Consider the following 20,848-nt stretch of genomic DNA (forward strand, 5'->3'; position numbering starts at 1 on the left):
CTAAAATGAATCGGTGTTTCCTCCTAAGAAGAAATGCTAAGTAAGTATTATTGGATCTGGTGGTACATGTTATCACACACTTGCTATATATTTTAGTGGGAAGGAGATGTCTGTTCTTTGCTACTGTCTCTCAGCCCGTGGCTGAAAATTATCATATATGTAGGCATAAAAGCATTTTTAAGTAAATATTGATGACTTCAGAGTACTTTGAAAAAATTTTTTTATAGCACTAGCCTGAAAATTAAGTCCATACTAATCAAAATTGTATATAAAAGACATGATTTGCAGAATATTACGAAATAATATAAATTGAGATAATTTAAATATGGTTCCCTCTTACTGTCATTGGAGGCACAGAAAGCCTGTTAGTGAGATCAAGTTAAGGAGCTTCATTATGATGGCAACAATAAAGATAAACATCTCTGTAGATTGCTAAATTTAAAAACAAAAAAAAACCACATTCCCCATCCAAGTGTTCTCCTATCCTTTGGCACTTAGGATGGGTTAAATGGAAAGCTTGCAAAAGATCAGGAAAAGGTAAAGTAGCCATTTTAATTTAAGAGGAAGCAGAAGTAAGGGATTTGGAGTCCAGAAATCTCTAGGATGGATCATCTTGTTTTGCTAAAAGAAGTGGACAAAGGGGAGTGAAAACTTTGTTTTTGCACCTACCACATTGGTTCATGGAGAGGGTTTGCTTTCCTCTCCAACCCCGAATTAGCTGCATGCCCTCTTCACTGGCTTAGCTCCCATTGGCTTATTCCCTCCCTTCCCGGCAGCATTTGGAGTCACTGCTGCCCTCTAGGCCATCCACTGAAACAGTGGGTTTCCTGCTATGGAAGTGAGCTTCATGAGAAGAAATTCAGCCCCAGGCTGTAGTGTACTCTCCTGTGGAAACTGGGGGGGCCTATGAGTGGACAACTGACTCCCTACATCCAGCCCTGGCCCCACACATGGAGGGACTGCCCACTCCCCATCCATAATTCACCAAGTCTCCCCTGCCCCCCATGTGGATCCCAACCTCAGAGATTGCTTCCAAAGTGTCTTGAGAAGAGGACGATGACACTTCCATAAAAGTGACTGACCTGCCCACCACTTCTGCACGGGAGTAAGATTATTCTTATGAGCATTGATCTCGAGGGCACAGGGTAGCTGCTGCATCAATTTCCCACCTGTAAAAGGATATTTCCTTACCTCAGGGGAGCTGACATTTTATGATTATGGTTGTGAAGGACTTTGCATGTCAGGAGTACCTGACATCTTCCAAACTATCAAAATGTTTTACAAACCGTAGTCCAATGCTGCAAACTTCATGGATGTGAGTCATTCCACTGTCTGCAGTGTGATGACACATGTGAGTAGTTAGTTACTTGCATGCATGATTGACTCCTGGAGGAATTCTGCACCAAAAAATTAAAATTTCTGCGCAGAATATTTTAAAATTCTGCAAAATTCTGCATATTTTATTTGTCAAAATAACAATATAATCATACCAGTTTCAATTATTTTTGGTCATTTATTTCAAAATACCTGTCAGCAAGTATGTCTAGAAGATAAGATGATAAATAACAGTCAGCATGGATTTGTCCAGAACAAATTGTGTCAAATCAACCTAATAGCTTTCTTGGACAGGGTAACAAGCCTTGTGGATGGGGGGAAGTGGTAGACATGGTATATCTTGACTTTAGTAAAGCTTTTGATACTGTCTCGCATGACCTTCTCATACACAAACTAGGGAAATGCAATCTAGATGGAGCTATTATAAGGTGGGTGCAAAACTGGTTGGAAAACCATTCCCAAAGAGTAGTTATCAGTGGTTCACAGTCAAGCTGGAAGGGCATAACAAGTGGGGTCTCGCAGGGATCAGTTCTGGGTCCGGTTCTGTTCAATGTCTTCATCAATGATTTAGATAATGACATAGAGAGTACACTTATAAAGTTTTTGGATGATACCAAGCTGCGAGGGGTTGCCAGTGCTTTGGAGGATAGGATCAAAATTCAAAATGTTCTGGACAAACTGGAGAATGGTCTGAAGTAAAAGGACTCTACTTAGGAAGGAACAATCAGTTGTACACATACAAAATGGGAAATGACTGCCTAGGAAGGAGTACTGCGGAAAGGGATCTGGGGGTCATAGTGGACCACAAGCTAAACATGAGTCAACAGTGTAACGCTGTTGCAAAAAAAAGCGAACATCATTCTGGGATGTATTAGCAGGAGTATTGTAAGCAAGACACGAGAAGTATTTCTTCCACTCTACTCCGTGCTGATTAGGCCTCAACTGGAGTATTGTGTCCAGTTCTGGGTGCCTCATTTCAGGAAAGATGTGGAGAAATTGGAGAAGATCCAGAGAAGAGCAACAAAAATGATTAAAGGTCTAGAAAACATGACCTATGGGGGAAGATTGAAAAATTGGATTTGTTTAGTCTGGAGAAGAGAAGGCTGAGAGGGGACATAAGTTTTCAAGTATGTAAAAGGTTGTTACAAGGAGGAGGGAGGAAAAATTGTTGTTCTTAACCTCTGAGGATAAATTACAGCAAGGGCGCTTTAGGTTGGACATTAGGAAAAACTTCCCAATTGTCAGGGTGGTTAAGCACTGGAATAAATTGCCTAGGGAGGTGATGGAATCTCCATCATTGAGGATTTTTAAGAGCAGGTTTGGACAAACACCTGTCAGGGATGGTCAGAGGTGGGCAAACTACGGCCCGCGGAACCCTCCTGCCTGGCCCCTGAGCTCCTGGCCCGAGAGGCTGGAGATATACCTATCTCATAGAACTGGAAGGGACCCTGAAAGGTCATCGAGTCCAGCCCCCTGCCTTCACTAGCAAGACCAAGTACTGATTTTGCCCCAGATCCTGTAAGTGGCCCCCTCAAGGATTGAACTCACAACCCTGGGTTTAACAGGCCAGTGCGCAAACCACTGAGCTATTCCCCCCCCCCCCCCTCAGTCTTTGTACTGACACATAAGAAGAGCAATATGGATTTTGGAGCAATATCTGAGCTGCTTATTCCTGAGCCTGATCATATCCCAGAGATGTGAAGCTGAGACAGCTAAGATTCTGTTTGGGTCTTTTTGATTTGAAACAACCCACACTCAAATGCCTGGAGAGTTGTAACCTTCAGACAGGGAGTGGGTAGGGGAAGATTAATATGGAAAATTCTAAAACTCAGTGAAAACCTTTTTTGGCTGTAGGAGAGGGGACTCTGCAGCTTGGGCTGAAATGTATAACTAAGGGTAGAGAAGGCAGAATTCATTGTGGTACTTAAAATGTCAATTTTTTTAACGTCATGGTTCCAGAACATTAAATACAGTAGGTGATTTTTACAAAATGTGCCTGTGTGGGAGGACATAGCCAAGTAAAACAATATAAAATCTACAAGCCCCATCTTTAAAACTAGCCTGCATCTTAAAGCTGTTCAAATACATTTAAATGTCATCCAACCTAGAACAACTTCTGAGCCATTGAGTGCCATAAATTGATTACTGCTAACTTATTACTACTAGTTCTACTCTGCAAACTGACTAAAATTGGCATTGCCTTTCAACAGATCTGCTCCCTGTTTGTATTCAGAGTCTTGACTGTTGATTTTTAGTGACCAAAATAAGCTTGAAAAGTTTGTTATTCCTGTTAGCTTTGCTGTCCGTGCAGGGCAAAAAGTGAGCAAACTGTTGCGAGTCAGCAGCATTGCTAAGCTGCAAACACTAGGAAGAATTAGTAGGGGAAGCAAAAGTGGATGGGAACCTGGGAGGCAGTGACCATGAGATGGAAAGTTCAGGAACCTGACACAAGGAAGAAGAGCAGCAGAATATGGACCCTGGACTTCAGAAAAGCAGACTTTGACTCCCTCGGGGAACCAATGGGCAGGATCCCCTAGGAGAATAACGTGAAGGGGAAAGGAGTCCAGGAGAGATGGCTGTATTTTAAAGAATCCTTATTGAGGTTGCAGGAACAGACGATCCCGATGTGTAGAAAAATACTAAATATGGCAGACGACCAGCTTGCCTTAACAGTGAAATCCTTGCTGATCTTAAACACAAAAAAGAAGCTTACAAGAAGTGGAAGATTGGACAGATGACCAGGAAGGAGTATTAAAATATTGCTCAGGCATGCAGGAATGAAATCAGGAAGGCCAAATCACATTTGGAGTTGCAGCTAGCAAGGGATGTTAAGAGTAACAAGAAGGGTTTCTTCAGGTATGTTAGCAACAAGAAGAAAGTCAAGGAAAGTGTGGGCCCCTTACTGAATGAGGGAGGCAACCTAGTGACAGAGGATGTGGAAAAAGCTAATGTACTCAATGCTTTTTTTGCCTCTGTCTTCACGAACAAGGGCAGCTCCCAGACTACTGCACTGGGCAGCACAGTATGGGGAGGAGACGACCAGCCCTCTGTGGAGAAAGAAGTGCTTCAGGACTATTTAGAAAAGCTGGACGAGCACAAGTCTATGGGGCCATACGGGCTGCATCCGAGGGTGCTAAAGGAGTTGGCTGATATGATTGCAGAGCCATTGGCTATTATCTTTGAAAACCCATGGCGATCGGGGGAGATCCCAGATGACTGGAAAAAGGCTAATGTAGTGCCCATCTTTTTAAAAGAAAGGAGGAGGATCCGGGGAACTACAGGCCAGTCAGCCTCACCTCAGTCCTTGGAAAAATCATGGAGGAGGTCCTCAAGGAATCAATTCTGAAGCACTTAGAGGAGAGGAAAGTGATCAGGAACAGTCAGCATGGATTCACCAAGGGCAAGTCATGCCTGACTAACCTAATTGCCTTCTATGACGAGATAACTGGCTCTGTAAATGAGGGGAAAGCAGTGGACGTGTTACTCCTGGATTTCAGCAAAGCTTTTGATATGGTCTCCCACAATATTCTTGCCAGCAAGTTAAAGAAGTATGGGTTGGATGAATGGACTATAAGGTGGATAGAAAGCTGGCTAGATCGTCGGGCTCGATCGTCGGGCTCAATGGGTAGTGATCAATGGCTCCGTGTCTAGTTGGCAGCTGGTATCAAGTGGAGTGCCCCAAGGGTCGGTCCTGGGGCCGGTTTTGTTCAATATCTTCATTAAGGATCTGGAGGATGGTGTGGATTGCACCCTCAGCAAGTTTGCAGATGACACTAAACTGGGAGGAGTGATAGATACGCTGGAAGGTAGGGATAAGATACAGAGGGACCTAGACAAATTAGAGGATTGGGCCAAAAGAAATCTGATGAGGTTCAACAAGGACAAGTGCAGAGTCCTGCACTTAGGACAGAAGAATTCCATGTACTGCTACGGACTAGAGACCGAATGGCTAGGCAGCAGTTCTGCAGTTCACAGTGGACGAGAAGCTGGATATTAGTCGACACTATGCCCTTGTTACCAAGAAGGCTAACGGCATTTTGAGCTGTATAAGTAGGGGCATTGCCAGCAGATCGAGGGATTTGATCATTCCCTTCTATTCGACATTGGTGAGGCCTCATCTGGAATACTGTGTCCACTTTTGGGCCCCACACTACAAGAAAGATGTGGAAAAATTGGAAAGAGTCCAGCGGAGGGCAACAAAAATTATTAGGGGGCTGGAACCCATGACTTATGAGGAGAGGCTGAGGGAACTGGGATTGTTTAGTCTGCAGACGAGAAGAATGAGGGGGGATTTGATAGCTGTTTTCAACTACCTGAAAGAAGATAAATCTAGACTGTTCTCAGTGGTAGCAGATGACAGAACAAGGAGTAATGGTCTCAAGTTGCAGTGGGGGAAGTTTAGGTTGGATATTAGGAAAACCTTTTTCACTAGGAGGGTGGTGAAGCACTGGAACGTGTTACCTAGTGAGGTGGTGGAATCTCCTTCCTTAGAGGTTTTTACGGTCAGGCTTGACAAAGCCCTGGCTAGGATGATTTAGTTGGGGAATGGTCCTGCTTTGAGCAGGGGGTTGGATTAGATGACCTCCTGAGGTCCCTTCCAACCCTGATATTCTATGACTCTGGGTAACGTAAATTACATTGTGGCTGGCTTTGCACAAATGGATTTCCCTAACTGCGGAGGGGCGATAGATGGGACGCCTATTCCAATTCTGGCACCAGCCCACCTAGCCTCAGAGTACGTTAATTGTAAGGGGTATTTCTCTATGGTTCTCCAGGCACTTGTGGATCGCCGTGTGCATTTCATTGTCATTAATGCATGCTGGTCAGGAAAGGCGCATCTATCAGAACACAGGCATATTCAGGAAGTTGCAAGCCGGGACTTTCTTCCCAGACCAGAAGATCACTGTAGGGGAAGTTGAGATGCCCATTGTGATCATTGGAGACCCTGCTTACCCTTTAATGCCGGGGCTCATGAAACTCTACACAGGGAGCCTTGACAGCAGCAAGGAGCGGTTCAACAACAGTCTGAGTCGGTGCAGAATGACTGTGTAGTGTGCTTTTGGCTGTTTAAAGGGCCACTGGTGTTGTCTGCATGGGAAGCTGGACCAGGCCGATGACAGCATCCCCACGGTTATATCCGTATGCTGTACCCTCCATAACATTTAGAATCAGCCAGAATTGGGGACCTCCATAACATTTGTGAAGGGAAGAGTGAAAGATTCACTCAGGCATGGACCACGGAGGTTCAACACTTGGAGGCTGAATTTGAACAGCCAGAGAGCAGGACTATTAGAGGGGCCCAGTGCGGGGCTGCAAGATTAGGGATGCCTTGAGGGAGCAATTTGAGGCTGAAAGCCACCAGTAATGTTTGGTGCCCTGCACGGGAGTGAAGTGCAGTGGTTCCAATGTTAGTAGGAATCTGTGTTTGCTACGTATGATGCACTGACTTGCAGTGCCTGTTGCTTTCCTGGGCTACGGTATCTTTTACTTAATGCAATAATAAAGAATGTTTTCAAAGCCAAAAAATTCATTTATTGAAAAGAAACACAACTGCTTGGGAAACAGGTCATGACACATCTGTGCTTTGTGGGCTGAGGGAAGGGGGTGGAGTGGGGAGGGGAATGGGACAATCACAGATTTGTGTATGTCCTGTTATCGTACTCCACCTTCCTGTCTGAGTGCTGCACTTCAGGATGGCTATAATGCATGGTGATGGGGGTTGAGTGAAATGAGTAAGGGTCGTAGTTTGCAGGGCTGGGTGGTGAAGCTACAGGTGTTGGAGGCAGCTGGTGGTGATAAGAACCCGGATGTTGGGGAAAGGGGGTTGGCAATGACATGGGGGCACAAGGGAAAAAGTTTTGGGACAAGGGTTGCAGGGAGGGGGGGAGCATGGAAGTGCTCCGCCTGCATTGCTATGAGCGCCTGTATCGAGTCCGTTTGGCGCTCCATGATGCTTAGCAGCTGCTCCGTGCTTTGGTGCCGGCGATCCGCATTCTACTGGCGAACCCTCCTTTCTCTCTCCCACCATTCCTGCACTTTTTGATTTTCATTAAGGGACTGCTGCATGACTTCATGCAGCATGTCCTCTTTGCTTCTTCGCGGATGCTTCCTGATTCTTTGGAGTCTTTCGGCCGTTGATAACAAGGATGGCTGGGATCTCAAGGTTGCATCTGTAAAGCCAAAATGCAACACTTAACAGAGGCAGCATTGTTCACACCAGACAGAGCAATGATTCGGCTGTACTTAAAGACAAGCACAGAAATAGCAGAAATTGCCCGTCCCAAAGCGAGCGCACATAACCCACAGGAGCCCCAAAATGGTGAGTAGGCACAGGTGCAAAGGGGACTGATTGTTTCACTGCCGTACTGTCCTCTGGGTTCTGTGCCTTGGCGAGAGCCAACAGCTGCAGGGGGCCCCTGTACTGAACACTGTACCCACATTTTCCATGGGATGAGTTCGTCCTGGAAGATCTCTCACTGCTGAGGGTGACCTGGGATGCAAGGGAGGGTCTTCTACTACAATGCGGCTTCTGCCCTGGCCCATATGCAGCTTGTCTGTGTTCAGCAATCGTCCCTCTGCCCCTCACGGCACAGTGGTCTGGACATGTTAGCCTTATTGGGACAAGGAGCACAGTAGCTCTGCCAAGGAACCTGCACAAGCACATTGTCCAGCTTCTGCATGAGACCTTTGAAGAGATCACTGAGGCCGATTACCGCAATGTGAGAGAGCACATCAATGTCCTATTCCACATCTAGGCATGCATGCAGCCCTAACCCGCCTCACCCCCAGAGCCCACACCGAACAACTTCCTTCCCAAAATAAAAGCTGCTTACTGGGCACCTCCTCTGGTGTTTGTTCTTCCCCAAGCACCATCCACTGCGACTGGCTGCCTTCCTCCTGGCTTGAAAACAGCTCCTGGCTGCATACATCTAGGGATATGCCGGGCTGTCCCCCTCCTCCTCAGCACCCTTGCTCACGCTTTTCCTCCTCCTCCTGCCTTGTTGAACTGGGCTCTGGTGGTCTTCGGAGTGGAGGTGGGGTCGCCCCCCAAGTAAGTATTGCATCCAGCTGTTTGTAGAAATGGCAGGTCGTGGGGGCAGCACCAGAGCAGCAGTTTGCCTTGCGCACTTTGCGATACGAATTCCACAGCTCCTTCACTTTAACCTGCACTGCAGTGCTTCCTGGTCATGGCCCCTTTCCATCATATCCTGTGATATCTGCCTGAAGGTATCGTAATTCCTACGGCTGGAGCACAGCTGGGACTGGACAGCTTCCTCTCCCCAAACACTGATGAGGTCCAGCACCTCGCCATTGCTCCAAACTGGGGATCACCTGGCGTGTGGAGGCATGGTCACCTGGAAAGATTCGCTGAGAGCACTACATGCCTTGCTGAGCAAACAGGAAGGGGATTTTCAAAATTCCCAGAGAATTTAAAGGGTGGGTCTGATGGTTGGTCACCTGAGGGAAGGGCAGTAGAGTTCAAAGTGATGACCAGAGTGGCTAGAACAAGCCTTGTGGGACGCTTCTGGAGGGCAATCAGAGTGCATTAATAGATCAGGGCATCCATACTGGTGCCATGGGGCTTCAGCTGGGACGGAGCAAGTGTTATGCTTCTTGTGGAGGTGGATTACCAGGAGCGCTCCAGCCGCAGAGTCCAGGCGCTCTACGTGCCTTGCCAGTGTGGACACATCATGAGTTAGGGTGCCTGGGGCTGATTTAATGAGCTCTAACTCGCAAGTGTAGCCAAGCCCTAAGAAAAAAATCATTTTTTTGTGTATTCTGAACTAAAGAGGTAAAATTTTGACCAGTGAGCTGGTCTATAAATTCTATATGCTGATAACTTCACAGTGTCCCAAAAGCAGTCCCCCAACCACACACGCTCTATTCTTTGCATGAAACAGGCTGGTGTACCTTAAGTGCATAGTAAAACTTATAGAAATCTTGCAAATTCTACATTAGAACTGCCTAACGTTTATAAGAATGATTTACTATTGTACTTATTAAGGCCTCTTGGGCCTCTTTTATAGAAATATTCCACTTATCTGTTCAATCCATAAACATGAAAAAGTAAAGTAGGTAGGACTTATTAATGCACTCTTTCACAGTGATTGAGTGCTTAAAGTTTGCGAACTCTGGTTAGCATCAGTATAGTTTATAGTGCTGAAAATCTTAAATTCTACTATCAAGAAAAGCATTTCCTGTTCTGGGTCCCCATAGTGCCCTGATCCATGAATTTTTTTGCAGTTTCAAAAGAAACACCAGTTATGATCCATATATCATAGTAGCCCTGGTTTTAGTCCATGCAGCAGTTCTATAGCATTGAATGCAATATTTTTTTAAACTGGACTGATTCCAGACCATACTTTAGCATGTAGAAGTATATGCTTATATTCAGTCATCCAAGTAAGAAAGCAGGCTTCTGCGACTCCCCCCCCCCCCCCCCCCCCCCCCCCCCCCGGTGTTTATATCAAAGAGTGAACCTGGTAACATGTTTGAAAGCTTCTGGAAAAAAATTGTTGATGCAGACAGAAATGTCGCACATAACTTGAAGTCTGGAATAGATTAAGTGACTGGATGTTAAGATAGCTCCTAAAAGTGGTTAGTGAAACCAGTTTTATGCCAGATACGGTTTCTCTGTTGGGGAGCAGGGTGAGGGGAGACCCTGGACAGCGAAACTCTTAAAATTTGGGTACCATGAGATTATTCAGTGTTGTACAGTATCGCAGAAGGAAATAGTAAGACTCAGTGATGGTAAAAGGCTGAGAGGTAGAAAGGTAGAAAACAATAGCTTGTTTTCAACAGCATGTAATACCTTCTGCTTATCTAATGAATATTGCTGAACGTTTTCTCATGTGAGGTTAAATAGAATTTAGAATGAAGAAAATCAGGTAGTTTGCTTATTAATACAAAAAATACATAACCTATAACATGTGCCAGTATTATGGGGTGCTAATTGTAAACTTTAGAACATCCAAGACTAGTAATGCAGGATTCAGCTTTGCTAGATGACAGTAGATCAGGGGTCGGCAACCTACGGCACGCATGCCAAAGTTGGCATGCAAGCCGATTTTTTTCCTGGCACGCGAGGTGGGCTGAGCTGCTCAGCCCCGCCACCACTCTGGAGTTCCCGCTGCCAGCTCCTGCGGGACCCGCCGCAGGTCCAACTCAGCACCTGCTGCTGGCCTGGGGGGAAGGAACCCCAGGCTGGCAGCGGGCTGAGACCCCAGCTGGCAGGAGCCGCCGGTGAAAACCCCAGAGCCGCGGCAGGCTGAGCTGCTCAGCCCGCCTTGCTCTGGAGTTCCCGCTGCTGGCTCCTGCCAGCCAGGGTCCCCGCGGGTCCAACTCAGTATCCGCTGCTGGCCTGGGGGGGAAGGAACCCCAGGCTGGCAGCGGGCTGAGACCCCGGCTGGCAGGAGCCACCGGTGAAAACCCCAGAGCCGCTCAGCCCGCCCTGCTCTGGAGTTTCCGCTGCCGGCTCCTGCGAGCCGGGGTTCCCGCGGGTCCAATTCAGCACCCGCTGCTGGCCTGGGGGGGAAGGAACCCCAGGCTGGCAGCGGGCTGAGACCTCAGCTGGCAGGAGCTGGGGACAGAAACCTCAGAGTGGCGGCAGGCCGAGCCAGTCGCTGCTCTGGGGTTCTGGCTGCTGGCCCCTCGCCAGCAGAGGTCTCTACCGTGCAGCTCCACTCACCTTGCTTCCGGTTAAAGGCTCTCTTGCAGACAGGGTCGAGGCCTCCAGCCCTGCTCAGGCCTACCAGCCACCTACTCCACTCACCTCAGCTTCCAATCTTGGGTTCCAGCCCTTGCTCAGCCTGCTTTCGGGCCTGGAGTCCCAGCAGGCCACCCTTTACATATAACAGTAGTTTGGTTATATATTATAGGGTTATAGAGAAATCTTCTAAAAAGCGTTAAAATGTATTACCGGCACGCAAAGCTTTAAATTAGAGTGTATAAATGAAGCTTCGGCACACCACTGCTGAAAGGTTGCCGACCCCTGCAGTAGATTAACAATGCTAAGCTTTTCAGAGTTTCTGTCTCACCCTTTCCTCTGTTTTTCCACACACACACAACTGTTTTAAATCAGCTGGAAGGGATGACTGAGCTAGGAGTTGAAGCTGTCTGTGTGGGAGTTATCAGCAAAATGATCATTGTCTTCCTCTGTAAATGAGCTTGAAAAGATGACCAAAAACTAATAAATACGTGCATCTATTTCTCATTGTCAGGAGCAAGAGCAAAAGGCTGAAGAAGAGAGGATTCGAATGGAAAACATTCTGAGTGGCAACCCTTTACTAAATCTTACAGGCCCAGTGCAGCCTCAGGCAAACTTCAAAGTGAAGAGAAGGTACTATGCTCAATATACCTTTGCCCCTTCCTGGAGCTCCAGCAGTCTGTAAAGCAGCTAAACTAGTATCACTGCCATTGATTTTATTTCTCCACTCAAGCCTTGCGTCAACAGTGTGACATGAAATTAAGGCATTGTAACATGAGGATGGTAGTTTTGTGTTCTTTTTCCAAAAAGACCGCCCTGGTTCTTTTTGGGCAAAGAGAATTGCTTTGACAATTTAATTGCCTTGCGTTAACCATCCATAGCACAATATTATTACAAGAGGCAATGTGGCGAGAGTTCATACGCAGACTCATTGTTACACTTTTCTAAACACATATATCTTCTTTGGATCGTTAGCGTGAGTGACTAATGAAATTTTTTGTGCTGGCACTTTTTTTTATGGTTTGTTTTCTATTGATTATAGTACGGTTTCTGTTAGGAAATATTCCGGGTAGTATTCCATTTAACTAAAACAGGGAATAGATGAGGGGTTTACAAGCTTCACTCAAAAGTAGGGACCTCTGAACATTCAGAGAACTTTCTACGGTTTTGACTGGACTTTCTCTTTCCTGTGCTGATTGGCTGTTTGCGCCAGCCCTCGCCCTCCCTCAGTCTCTTCACTTCAGTTTCACTCAACATCTTACCCTCTTCTTCCCTCTCTTGTCTCCTGTCCTGTCACTTTTCTTTCCATTTAGCTGATCCCCTCCTCATTAAACACATCTTTTTTTTTTTTTAATTGTAGAGCTAACATGCTGTTTGCCATCACATTGTTCACTCTGCTTGTGTATTGGTCTCATCCTGCGTCCATCCTATGACTGTCTTGTCTATTTCGTTTGTAAGCTTTTTGAGGCAGGGATTGATTGCTGCTCTTCGTTTGTACAATGCCTAGAACAATGGAACCCTGTGATAAATGAAGGGAGGTGTAGCTCCCTTTGATAGACACCCAGCCAGCCAGTTAGCTGTAAAATCCTTCTTGGTAGCTGTTCTCTGCTTGCTTACCTGTAAAGGGTTAACAAGCCCACAGGTTAAAGAAAAGGAGTGGGCACCAGACCAAAAGAGCCAATGGGAAGGCTAGAACTTTTTAAAATGGGAAAGAAACTTTCCCTTTGTCTGTTGTTCTCCGGAGAAGCAGGGGCAGAGCAGCGATGCTATAAGCAGGAATGCTGTGTAAGGTTTGATCCAGATACGATCATTTATCTTCCATACCTAGAAGATAGGGAACGTTTAGATAAATGTGATCAGGTTTATTCTTTATTTTGGCTTGCGGATCTCCTCGGTGCTAACCTCAGATGTTTTCGTTTGCTTGTAACCTTTAAGCTGAACCCACAAGAAGCTAGTTTGGGTGCTTAATTTTTGGAATTGCTCTTTTAAAATCCAGCAAGTGCCTAAGTTCCAGATGTATTTTCTTTCTTTTTGTTTTAATAACTTACTTTTTTTAAGAACAGGATTGGATTTTTGGTGTCCTAAGAGGTTTGTGCATGTTGTTTGATTAGCTGATAGCCACAGCTAATCTCCTTTGTTTTCTTTCTCAGCTCTTCCCCGGAGGGGGGGTGAAAGGGCTTGAGAATAACCCCACAGGGAGGAATTCCCAAGTGCTCCTTCCTGGGTTCAGAGGTTGTTTTTTTTTTTTTTGCATTTGGATGAGGGTAGTGTTTACCAAGCCAAGGTCAGAGAGAAGCTGTAACCTTGGGAGTGTAATACAAGCCTGGAGTGGCAAGTAATAATTTTTAAAATCCTTGCGGCCCCACCCCCCCACCTTCTGCACTCAGAGTGACAGAGTGGAGATTCAGCCTTGACAAGCCCTATTTTCTTTAGTCCTTAAGCATTCCCTAATGAATAGGATTTAATAATAATGCTTTCATTTTTTACTGTTACTTCACACAGTAAAGACTTTAGGGTATAAGAGAGATAATGTGGGTGAGGTCGGGGCACCATTTCAGATGTTAATGGGGGGGGCAACTTTAACCATGATTCCAGGGGCTACATAGGCACCTGAAGATTCTAGGTGGGTTTTTTTGTTTTTGTTTGTTTTTTTGCAGATAACTTAGAAATTGGCTGGCAGGAACACTGCATCTAATTCCTTTATAAAGAACGAAAATTAAATAAATACTAGACCCATTCAGCTCTAATATTAACATGTTCTGACATCTTGTGTCAAGTCACTTGTCTTAAGGGACACTGAATTTTAGTGTATATTCTTTGTTACTAACTCTTGAATACAACAATTAAAACAATTTGTAGAAAAATCTATATTGCTTTCTATCACTTTTTTGCAGTTCACCAAGCTTGGAATAGATCCATTTAACTTCTGGAAACATCCTACTAGGGCAAGACCCTGTGAGTTTATACTGCACCTGCTTAGGGCTCTAGGGGTGTTACCCCACTACAAATAATAGACTAAAAACTGACTTTAAATAGGAGTGAAACTGACACTTTCAAGTCACTTTCACAGTATTGCCAACCCCAAATGTTCAAAAATCATGAATCAGGCTCACCAAAAATCATGAGATTATGTAAAAATAATAGATTTGGTGTTCTTTTTATTTGTCTTCTGCTTTTTGAGCCTGAAGGTTCTCCACAGCCATGAGGGCTAGAAACTTCATTTTTCTTTAAGAATTAAGGCTGAAATCATCACATATCCCCTTGACTCCAGGGCCTCTGGCTTTAAGGAAAACAATAATTATCATGAGACTCATGACAAAATCATGATTGTTGGCAACACTGTTTTCACTTCTGTTTGAAGGCTAGTTACTTTCCAGAAGGCTGTTAAATATAACACTACAATGATTGAGTTGCATTTCTCACAGGAGAATATTTAAAATCAAACACCAAGAAAATTCCACATTTTAAAGTTGAGAAAAAAATTGATACTTCTGAGCATAGGCACCAACTTTTCCCTGCGCTGGTGGGTGCTCGACACCCTTCCCCCCCGCCCCGACTCCATCCCCATTCCAGCCCCCTTCCCCAAAGTCTCTGCCCCTCCCTGCCCCTATTGTACCCCTTCCCCAAATCCCCGCCCCGCCTCTTCCCAGCCTCCTCCCCTGAGCGCGCCGCGTTCCCGCTCCTCCCCCATCCCTCCCAGCGTTTGCTGCATGAAACAGCTGTTTTGCGGCAGCAAGCACTGGGAGCGAGGGGGGAAAAGTGGGCACGCGGCGTGCTCAGGGGAGTAAGCAGAGCAGAGGCGGAGGTGAGCTGGGGCGGGAAGTTGCCGGTGGTGCAGAGCACCCATCAATTTTTCCCCGTGGGTGCTCCAGTCCCAGAGGTGCTCCAGTCCCAGAGCACCCACGAGTCGGCGCCTATGCTTCTGAGGTATATCAAGGCCACTGCAAGCAGGAAAGGAAAATAAACAGGCACAGGAGCTCTGAGCACTCCTCCTCTTGAAAGGAAGTTGAAGGGTTAAATCTTCTGATCCGTAATCAAGTAAAACGTCTATTGCGATCAGCACCTCCACTCATAAATATTAATATGTGCTCAATAACTATACACTTAATACTTAAATATCTGAGCCATCTTATCCAGGGCTACACTTCTTATATGCATTAGCTTAGGGACTATATTTTCTGGCATATTCTAACCGGTGCTGAGCACACAGATTGTGCCCAATGAATAATACAAATCATGACCATAATCGTCAACTTCATAGACTCTGGATGCAATTTCTGTTCTTGTGGAATTGGCCTGGATACATCTAAAACCCTAAGAATTTGAGGCATAAACACATCTGATACTCATATGACACTTTCTCATTCCTTCCTTTTTTCAAACTCAAAAAGCAAAAATGACAAAACAGAATGATTTTCAGATAAAATGTAAAACTGTACAGCAGCCATTTCTTAACAACCCAGCCTGGGGCAGAACCTGACTCCCCTTGGGGGTTAAGTGATCTTTCATCTGACTCTCATTCTCTTTCTCCATTGTTCCTGACCTCTGTGCTGCTTTTCATGCTGTCAGTCATGACATCCTTCCCAACTGACTGGGACCGTTTGCTGGAGTCTCCTAGAACTGGTCTTGATTTTGCTCCCATCTATCAGAGTCCTCTCTCTTCCCCCTCCCCCCCACCCTCTTCCCCCAAGTCTGCAGCAGAGAGGGAGGGTGGTCCAGTGGATAAGGAGCTAGCCCTGAGAGACCTGGGTTCTACTTACCCTTTGGGCTTTCTGTATGACCTCAGGCCAGTGCCTTAGGGACAGAGTTCCAAAGGTTTTTAGGCTCCCAAAGATGGAGCTATACATCTAGTGGAGTTTACAGAGCACCTAATCTTCTAGGTATGCATCCAAAGAAGTGGGCTGTAGTCCACGAAAGCTTATGCTCTAATAAATTTGTTAGTCTCTAAGGTGCCACAAGTACTCCTGTTCTTTTTGCTAATCTTCTAGGTGATTTGAAAATCCCACTAGGTGTCTAAACACCTTTGAAAATCTGGCCTTTGGTCTGTGTGTGCCTGTGCACCTCATCTGTACAATGAGGAGAACAGCACTGCTCTACCTCACCAAGAGCCTGTGAGGAGAAATAGGTTAGGCGTTGTGAGGTGCTCAAATACTATGGTGATGGGGCCACATAAGTACTACAAGTAGAGTGGGAACTTCTCTATACCACTGCTATTCCTTCCTTTATTTTTTGGCCCCTTCTTTTCACCTATGCCCCTCACATCTCTCTCTTTTCTGAATGTTATCTTGGGCTCAGAGGGCTTGGCAGTATTTCGAGTCCGCTGCCTTCTCTCTTCAATATCCTTCACTCTCTGCAGAGAGATTCTTGTTTTACAGACTCATTAATGACTTCCAGATCCTTAATTTAGTTACCAGCCCTTTCTTATCTTAATCACCCTGCCTCTGTAAACAAAATACTGACTGCCGCAGAGGCTTTGAGCAGCACCTTTCCTCTACAGAACTCATGCTGTGCTGCAGTTAAGAGCTCCACCTGACAGCACACCACCTGTAGGAAACTGGGGGGAGGGGGGGAAGCAGGAGCCCCTCCTCCCCTCCAAATGGTACCCCTGAGTGAAGTAATCTATTTTATTGGACCAACTGCTGTTGGTGAAAGAGAGAAGCTTTTGAGCTACACAGAGCTCTTCAGGAGCTCAAAAGCTTGTTTGTTTCATGAACAAAAGTTGGTTCAATAAAAGACATTACCTCATCCACCTTGTCTCTCTAATATCCTGGGACCAGTATGGATACAACAACACTGCAAAAAAAACTTTAGGATACAGTTTGTATGAAAAACACACACACTAATTGTATTTTGTTTTTTTAAAATCAGTTCAGATGTGTGTGTTGAGAACAGTTTTTGTCTAAAAAGAAAGTGATCTTCTGAAATCTACAAAGTACTATTTAAACAAGTATTTAAGTTGCTCTGCCTTAATTTCATGTAGTAAATTTTAACCATACAGCTAAATATTTTGTTTTTCTTTCAGATGGGATGACGATGTTGTCTTCAAGAATTGTGCCAAGGGAATAGATGACATGAAAAAGGACAAAAGATTTGTAAATGATACTCTGCGATCTGAATTTCACAAAAAGTTCATGGAAAAATACATCAAGTAGTACAGTTTTATGTGCTCCATTGCTGAAAGACTCAAAGGGTCAAGGTGACTCCCCCTCTATGGTGTACCTCCTCCCCCCCAAAAAAAAGAATGGCTGAAAATTGTCTTCTGCCATGAATTTCCAAATGCTTTTCCAAGGTCATTGACAGCATTTTAATTGTCGCTTTGTATCTGGAGTGTTTTATCCTTTTCAGCATCATTTTTTGTTTTAACTAAACCTGTTTCTGTTTAATTCAGTGGATATGCATTTACTTTTAATGGCCTTCATGTAAATGTTGGAAGAGAGACTGGTTTGCAATAAATACTTTAATTGTCTAAATACTGTTTCTTGGGAAACAACCTGTATGTAATAGGGAGATTTGTAATTTATGCAGATTATGTAAATTTTCATATTCTTAAAGGTAAGTGAAATTCTACATGCTAGAAGAGAGTATTGAAGTTGCCTTTTTATGCATGAAATTTAATTATCTTCCTTCCTCTGATTAGCTAGTTGAAATCCAATATGAACTCCCTATCTGATGTCTTAAATATTGAGTGTTTCCCTGATGTACCAGTTAAGGATGACTGGATAGCTCCAGGCTGTTAAAAATTCTGTCTTCATCTATATCATGATTTCAACCTGATTCACTGCCTTGCCACAAGGAGCATCCAGCAGGTGTGCGACGAAGTGGTGTTCTGCCTCTAGCCAGGGAATTTCATTCTATGCAATCTTGTGTTCCTAAACCCCAGTCTTGCAGTCAGAGCCACATGGATGCAAGGTTGGAAGAGCCCAATCCTGCAGTCTTTAAATCTAGTTTCAGGACTATGTTTTCAATGAAGGTGGCACCCAACCCAGCCATCACACTAAACTTTTTTTTTTTTTGTCAATTTGAACAAAACTCAGAATATACGTGGGAGAACTTTTCTGTTAATTTAGAGGATATCACAGTCTGTACAATGTTCTTCAGCTATCAGAAGGATTTAATTCTCTTTTGTGATCACTGTCACATTTGAGATGAATATACAAGAGGAGGCTGAGTGACACATTGGATTGAAATACCATCCTTTTATCTCTGGATACCTGAGTTCAAATCCTGATTTAGGTCACGAGTGAAAATGTTCAGTGGTTTCCTACTCACCATTAGTATTCATTTCAAAACCTCCATATACGATAACATGATTTGCAATCTCTACTTGAGAGATCTTAGAATGGAATAGCAGTTGTTACAGGTCAGGAAGGATTTAAGGTGCCTTTATGTAGAGTTTTTGCCTAGTTGCCTGCCCATGCTATATCTCACCATTTAGCCCTGTTGTTTCTGTAGCACCAATGTTGCTCACAGTCTCTTACTTAAAAATTAGTTGCATATTTTCAAAGTGATGATCAAGGGGTTTGAAATTTCAGGACAGATATTTCAGTCTTTTTGTTATAGCTGGTTTTTAAATGGTATCCTGTTAAACTACTGTATTTGAAGCATATTTGTATTCCCGAGGCAATTCCATTAGTTTTCATATTTTTCCCTTTTTTTATGGTAAGACAAGATGAACCAGTCAGGGCTAAACTATCTAAACAAGTAATGTCAGTACATACATAGAACGGGGAATTTTATATGCACTTCAAAAAGCCATATTGAGACAAACTTATTTTACTTGGAATTAAGGAAAGAATACTTACTGATTTTGCTCATGTTATCTGTCTTTTGGCAATGATGATGGTTTTTTGGAAGCAGGAGATCAGTCATAGTTCCTAATGAGCACACATTAAAAAGTCAAGGTTTGAGTTAAGAGCAGTTAGTTGGCAAAATGTGGCAGTGGGGAAGCCAGCTGTTGCTTCAATCTGACCTACAAAATGATGTCATCGCAACAACAAAAATACTTAACTCTAGGCAATATTGCAAGATATATAATATAGCTAAGCCAAAAGTGAGTAAGTAAATACGTTAGGGAAAGAAAATCCTTAAGATGTGGTTTTATAGCTAGTTCAGTGTCTTTGTAGAAATGTATAAGTTTATATTCTTCCCTTTATGGATCTTTGAAACACTATAGCCCTTTTTGTGTATAGAAGAGTGATCCCTTGTACTGACTTACTACTTTTAAGCTGCCAAAGGACCCTTGTTCCGTGAGCTTTGTAGATTTAGATTATCCTATACAAATAGAAATAAAAATCAGATTAATCTCTGAAATTTTATAATTATGTATGTGTACTTATTTAGTATCTACCTTCTCAGTGACCCCTCCCCATAATTCTAGAGGAGGGTTATAGAAATGGAGATGAGAATCTGCCCCTGGATGCATGTGAGTTCTTCAGCATTACTTTTAAAATAGGCTTTATTGTTTTGTTTGTGTTTCAACAAAACGACAAAAGCCAGGATTCGCAGATTTTTAGGCTGAAATTCCATCTCTAACACTGTTTTTCAGCCCCATGTGCTGTGTAACATGACCCACTGTTTGGAAATCCTGCAACAGCCAGGCACAATAAAAAGTTAAGGAGTTTGAGGCCGTATTTCTAAATGGTCTTCAGTTGTTGAATATTCGGCACCTTTAACAATGCGTAGGTATCCAGTTTGTAAAGCACTTTGTGTTCCTGCAGGACGAAAAGCACTATATAAACATAAAATAGTACTTCACCACTGACTCAGTGGCTTAATTTTCTGTTATCCTTTCTAGTATTAAAATGCAGGAAGCAAAGTTGATCCAATTCATGCATTAAAAAGCTCCATTGTGGCCATGATTTTAAAAAAAAGAACAGAAAATGGCACCTTTTTACTGTACACATCTGCTCCCTGGATATTTTTCCCAGGAACATCTGCTTAGTTTGACAAATAACTTTACACAGAACCAGCATAGTTGGCAGCTCTGTTGCAGCTGGAGGTAGAATGGAATAGAGCTTATGTTCTGCAGTTAAATGGACATTGTCAATTTAAAAAATAGCACTCCTGTCTGAATTGTTTTACCTATTTTTTCTTATAAGCAACACCTAGGATGGCTGTAACTGGAAGAGATGAATCTTTTCAATTGGTTTACCTTGTGCATTTGGCAACATTTTGTGCATAGTCAGCGTCACCGTTTCTCTGTGTTTGAGTCTTTTCACAGGGCAATGGTGGAGGGAATCAGCACCTAGTACAATGGGACTATTGTGTTTATAAATAGACTTTCAAGTCATTTGTTAAAAATTTACTAGATTTCATGTTGGCTGTATCTCTTTCAAGCTCTGATTTAGAGAATACATTTTTGGTTGTTTGGTAATATACAAAGCAGAAATAGAAGCTTAATGAAGTCTGTTATGATCTGAATATATACATTTACTGCTGAAATGTTTAATCAGCCATTTCTTTTCCCTCAAAGAAAATGGGGGGGTGTCCGTGGTTGAGTTTTTCTCCTGATAAGTGCTGGTTGTTTTAAGAGAATTAATTACACATTAAAAGTCTGATGCATACACTCCAAACTGGGAGCCTGGGTGAGGGTAGTTTTTCTTTAAAAATTTGTATCACTATTTCTGTTGACATAGCTATTTTCAGGTGTGCTTTGGGAAAAATGGAGTTGAGGTAGTCTGATGCATCTAGATATTAACCTCAGATGTCTCATGGGGAACCCTCCTGGTCCATGTGCACTGGCTGCCTTTTCTTTGGCTATCCTTGTACAGAAAGATCTTGGGAGTCATCAGCCAAACTGCTGAACTC

At 43.9% G+C, this 20,848-nt stretch overlaps 1 protein-coding gene across 1 annotated transcript in view; it reads left to right on the forward strand.

Moving 5' to 3' along the window:
- Positions 1 to 20,613, forward strand: part of CWC15 (CWC15 spliceosome associated protein homolog) — a 33,585-nt gene extending 12,972 nt beyond the window's left edge. Inside the window, exons 6-7 of the mRNA XM_034758922.1 lie at positions 11,556 to 11,674; positions 17,064 to 20,613. Of these exons, the coding sequence (XP_034614813.1) occupies positions 11,556 to 11,674; positions 17,064 to 17,193 (249 nt within the window). The 3' untranslated portion in view covers positions 17,194 to 20,613. The remainder of the gene's footprint in view (positions 1 to 11,555; positions 11,675 to 17,063) is intronic.
- Positions 20,614 to 20,848: the final 235 nt, after the last annotated feature.

This window comes from Trachemys scripta, chromosome 1, assembly GCF_013100865.1.
Source record: "Trachemys scripta elegans isolate TJP31775 chromosome 1, CAS_Tse_1.0, whole genome shotgun sequence".
NCBI classification, from domain to species: domain Eukaryota; kingdom Metazoa; phylum Chordata; order Testudines; family Emydidae; genus Trachemys; species Trachemys scripta.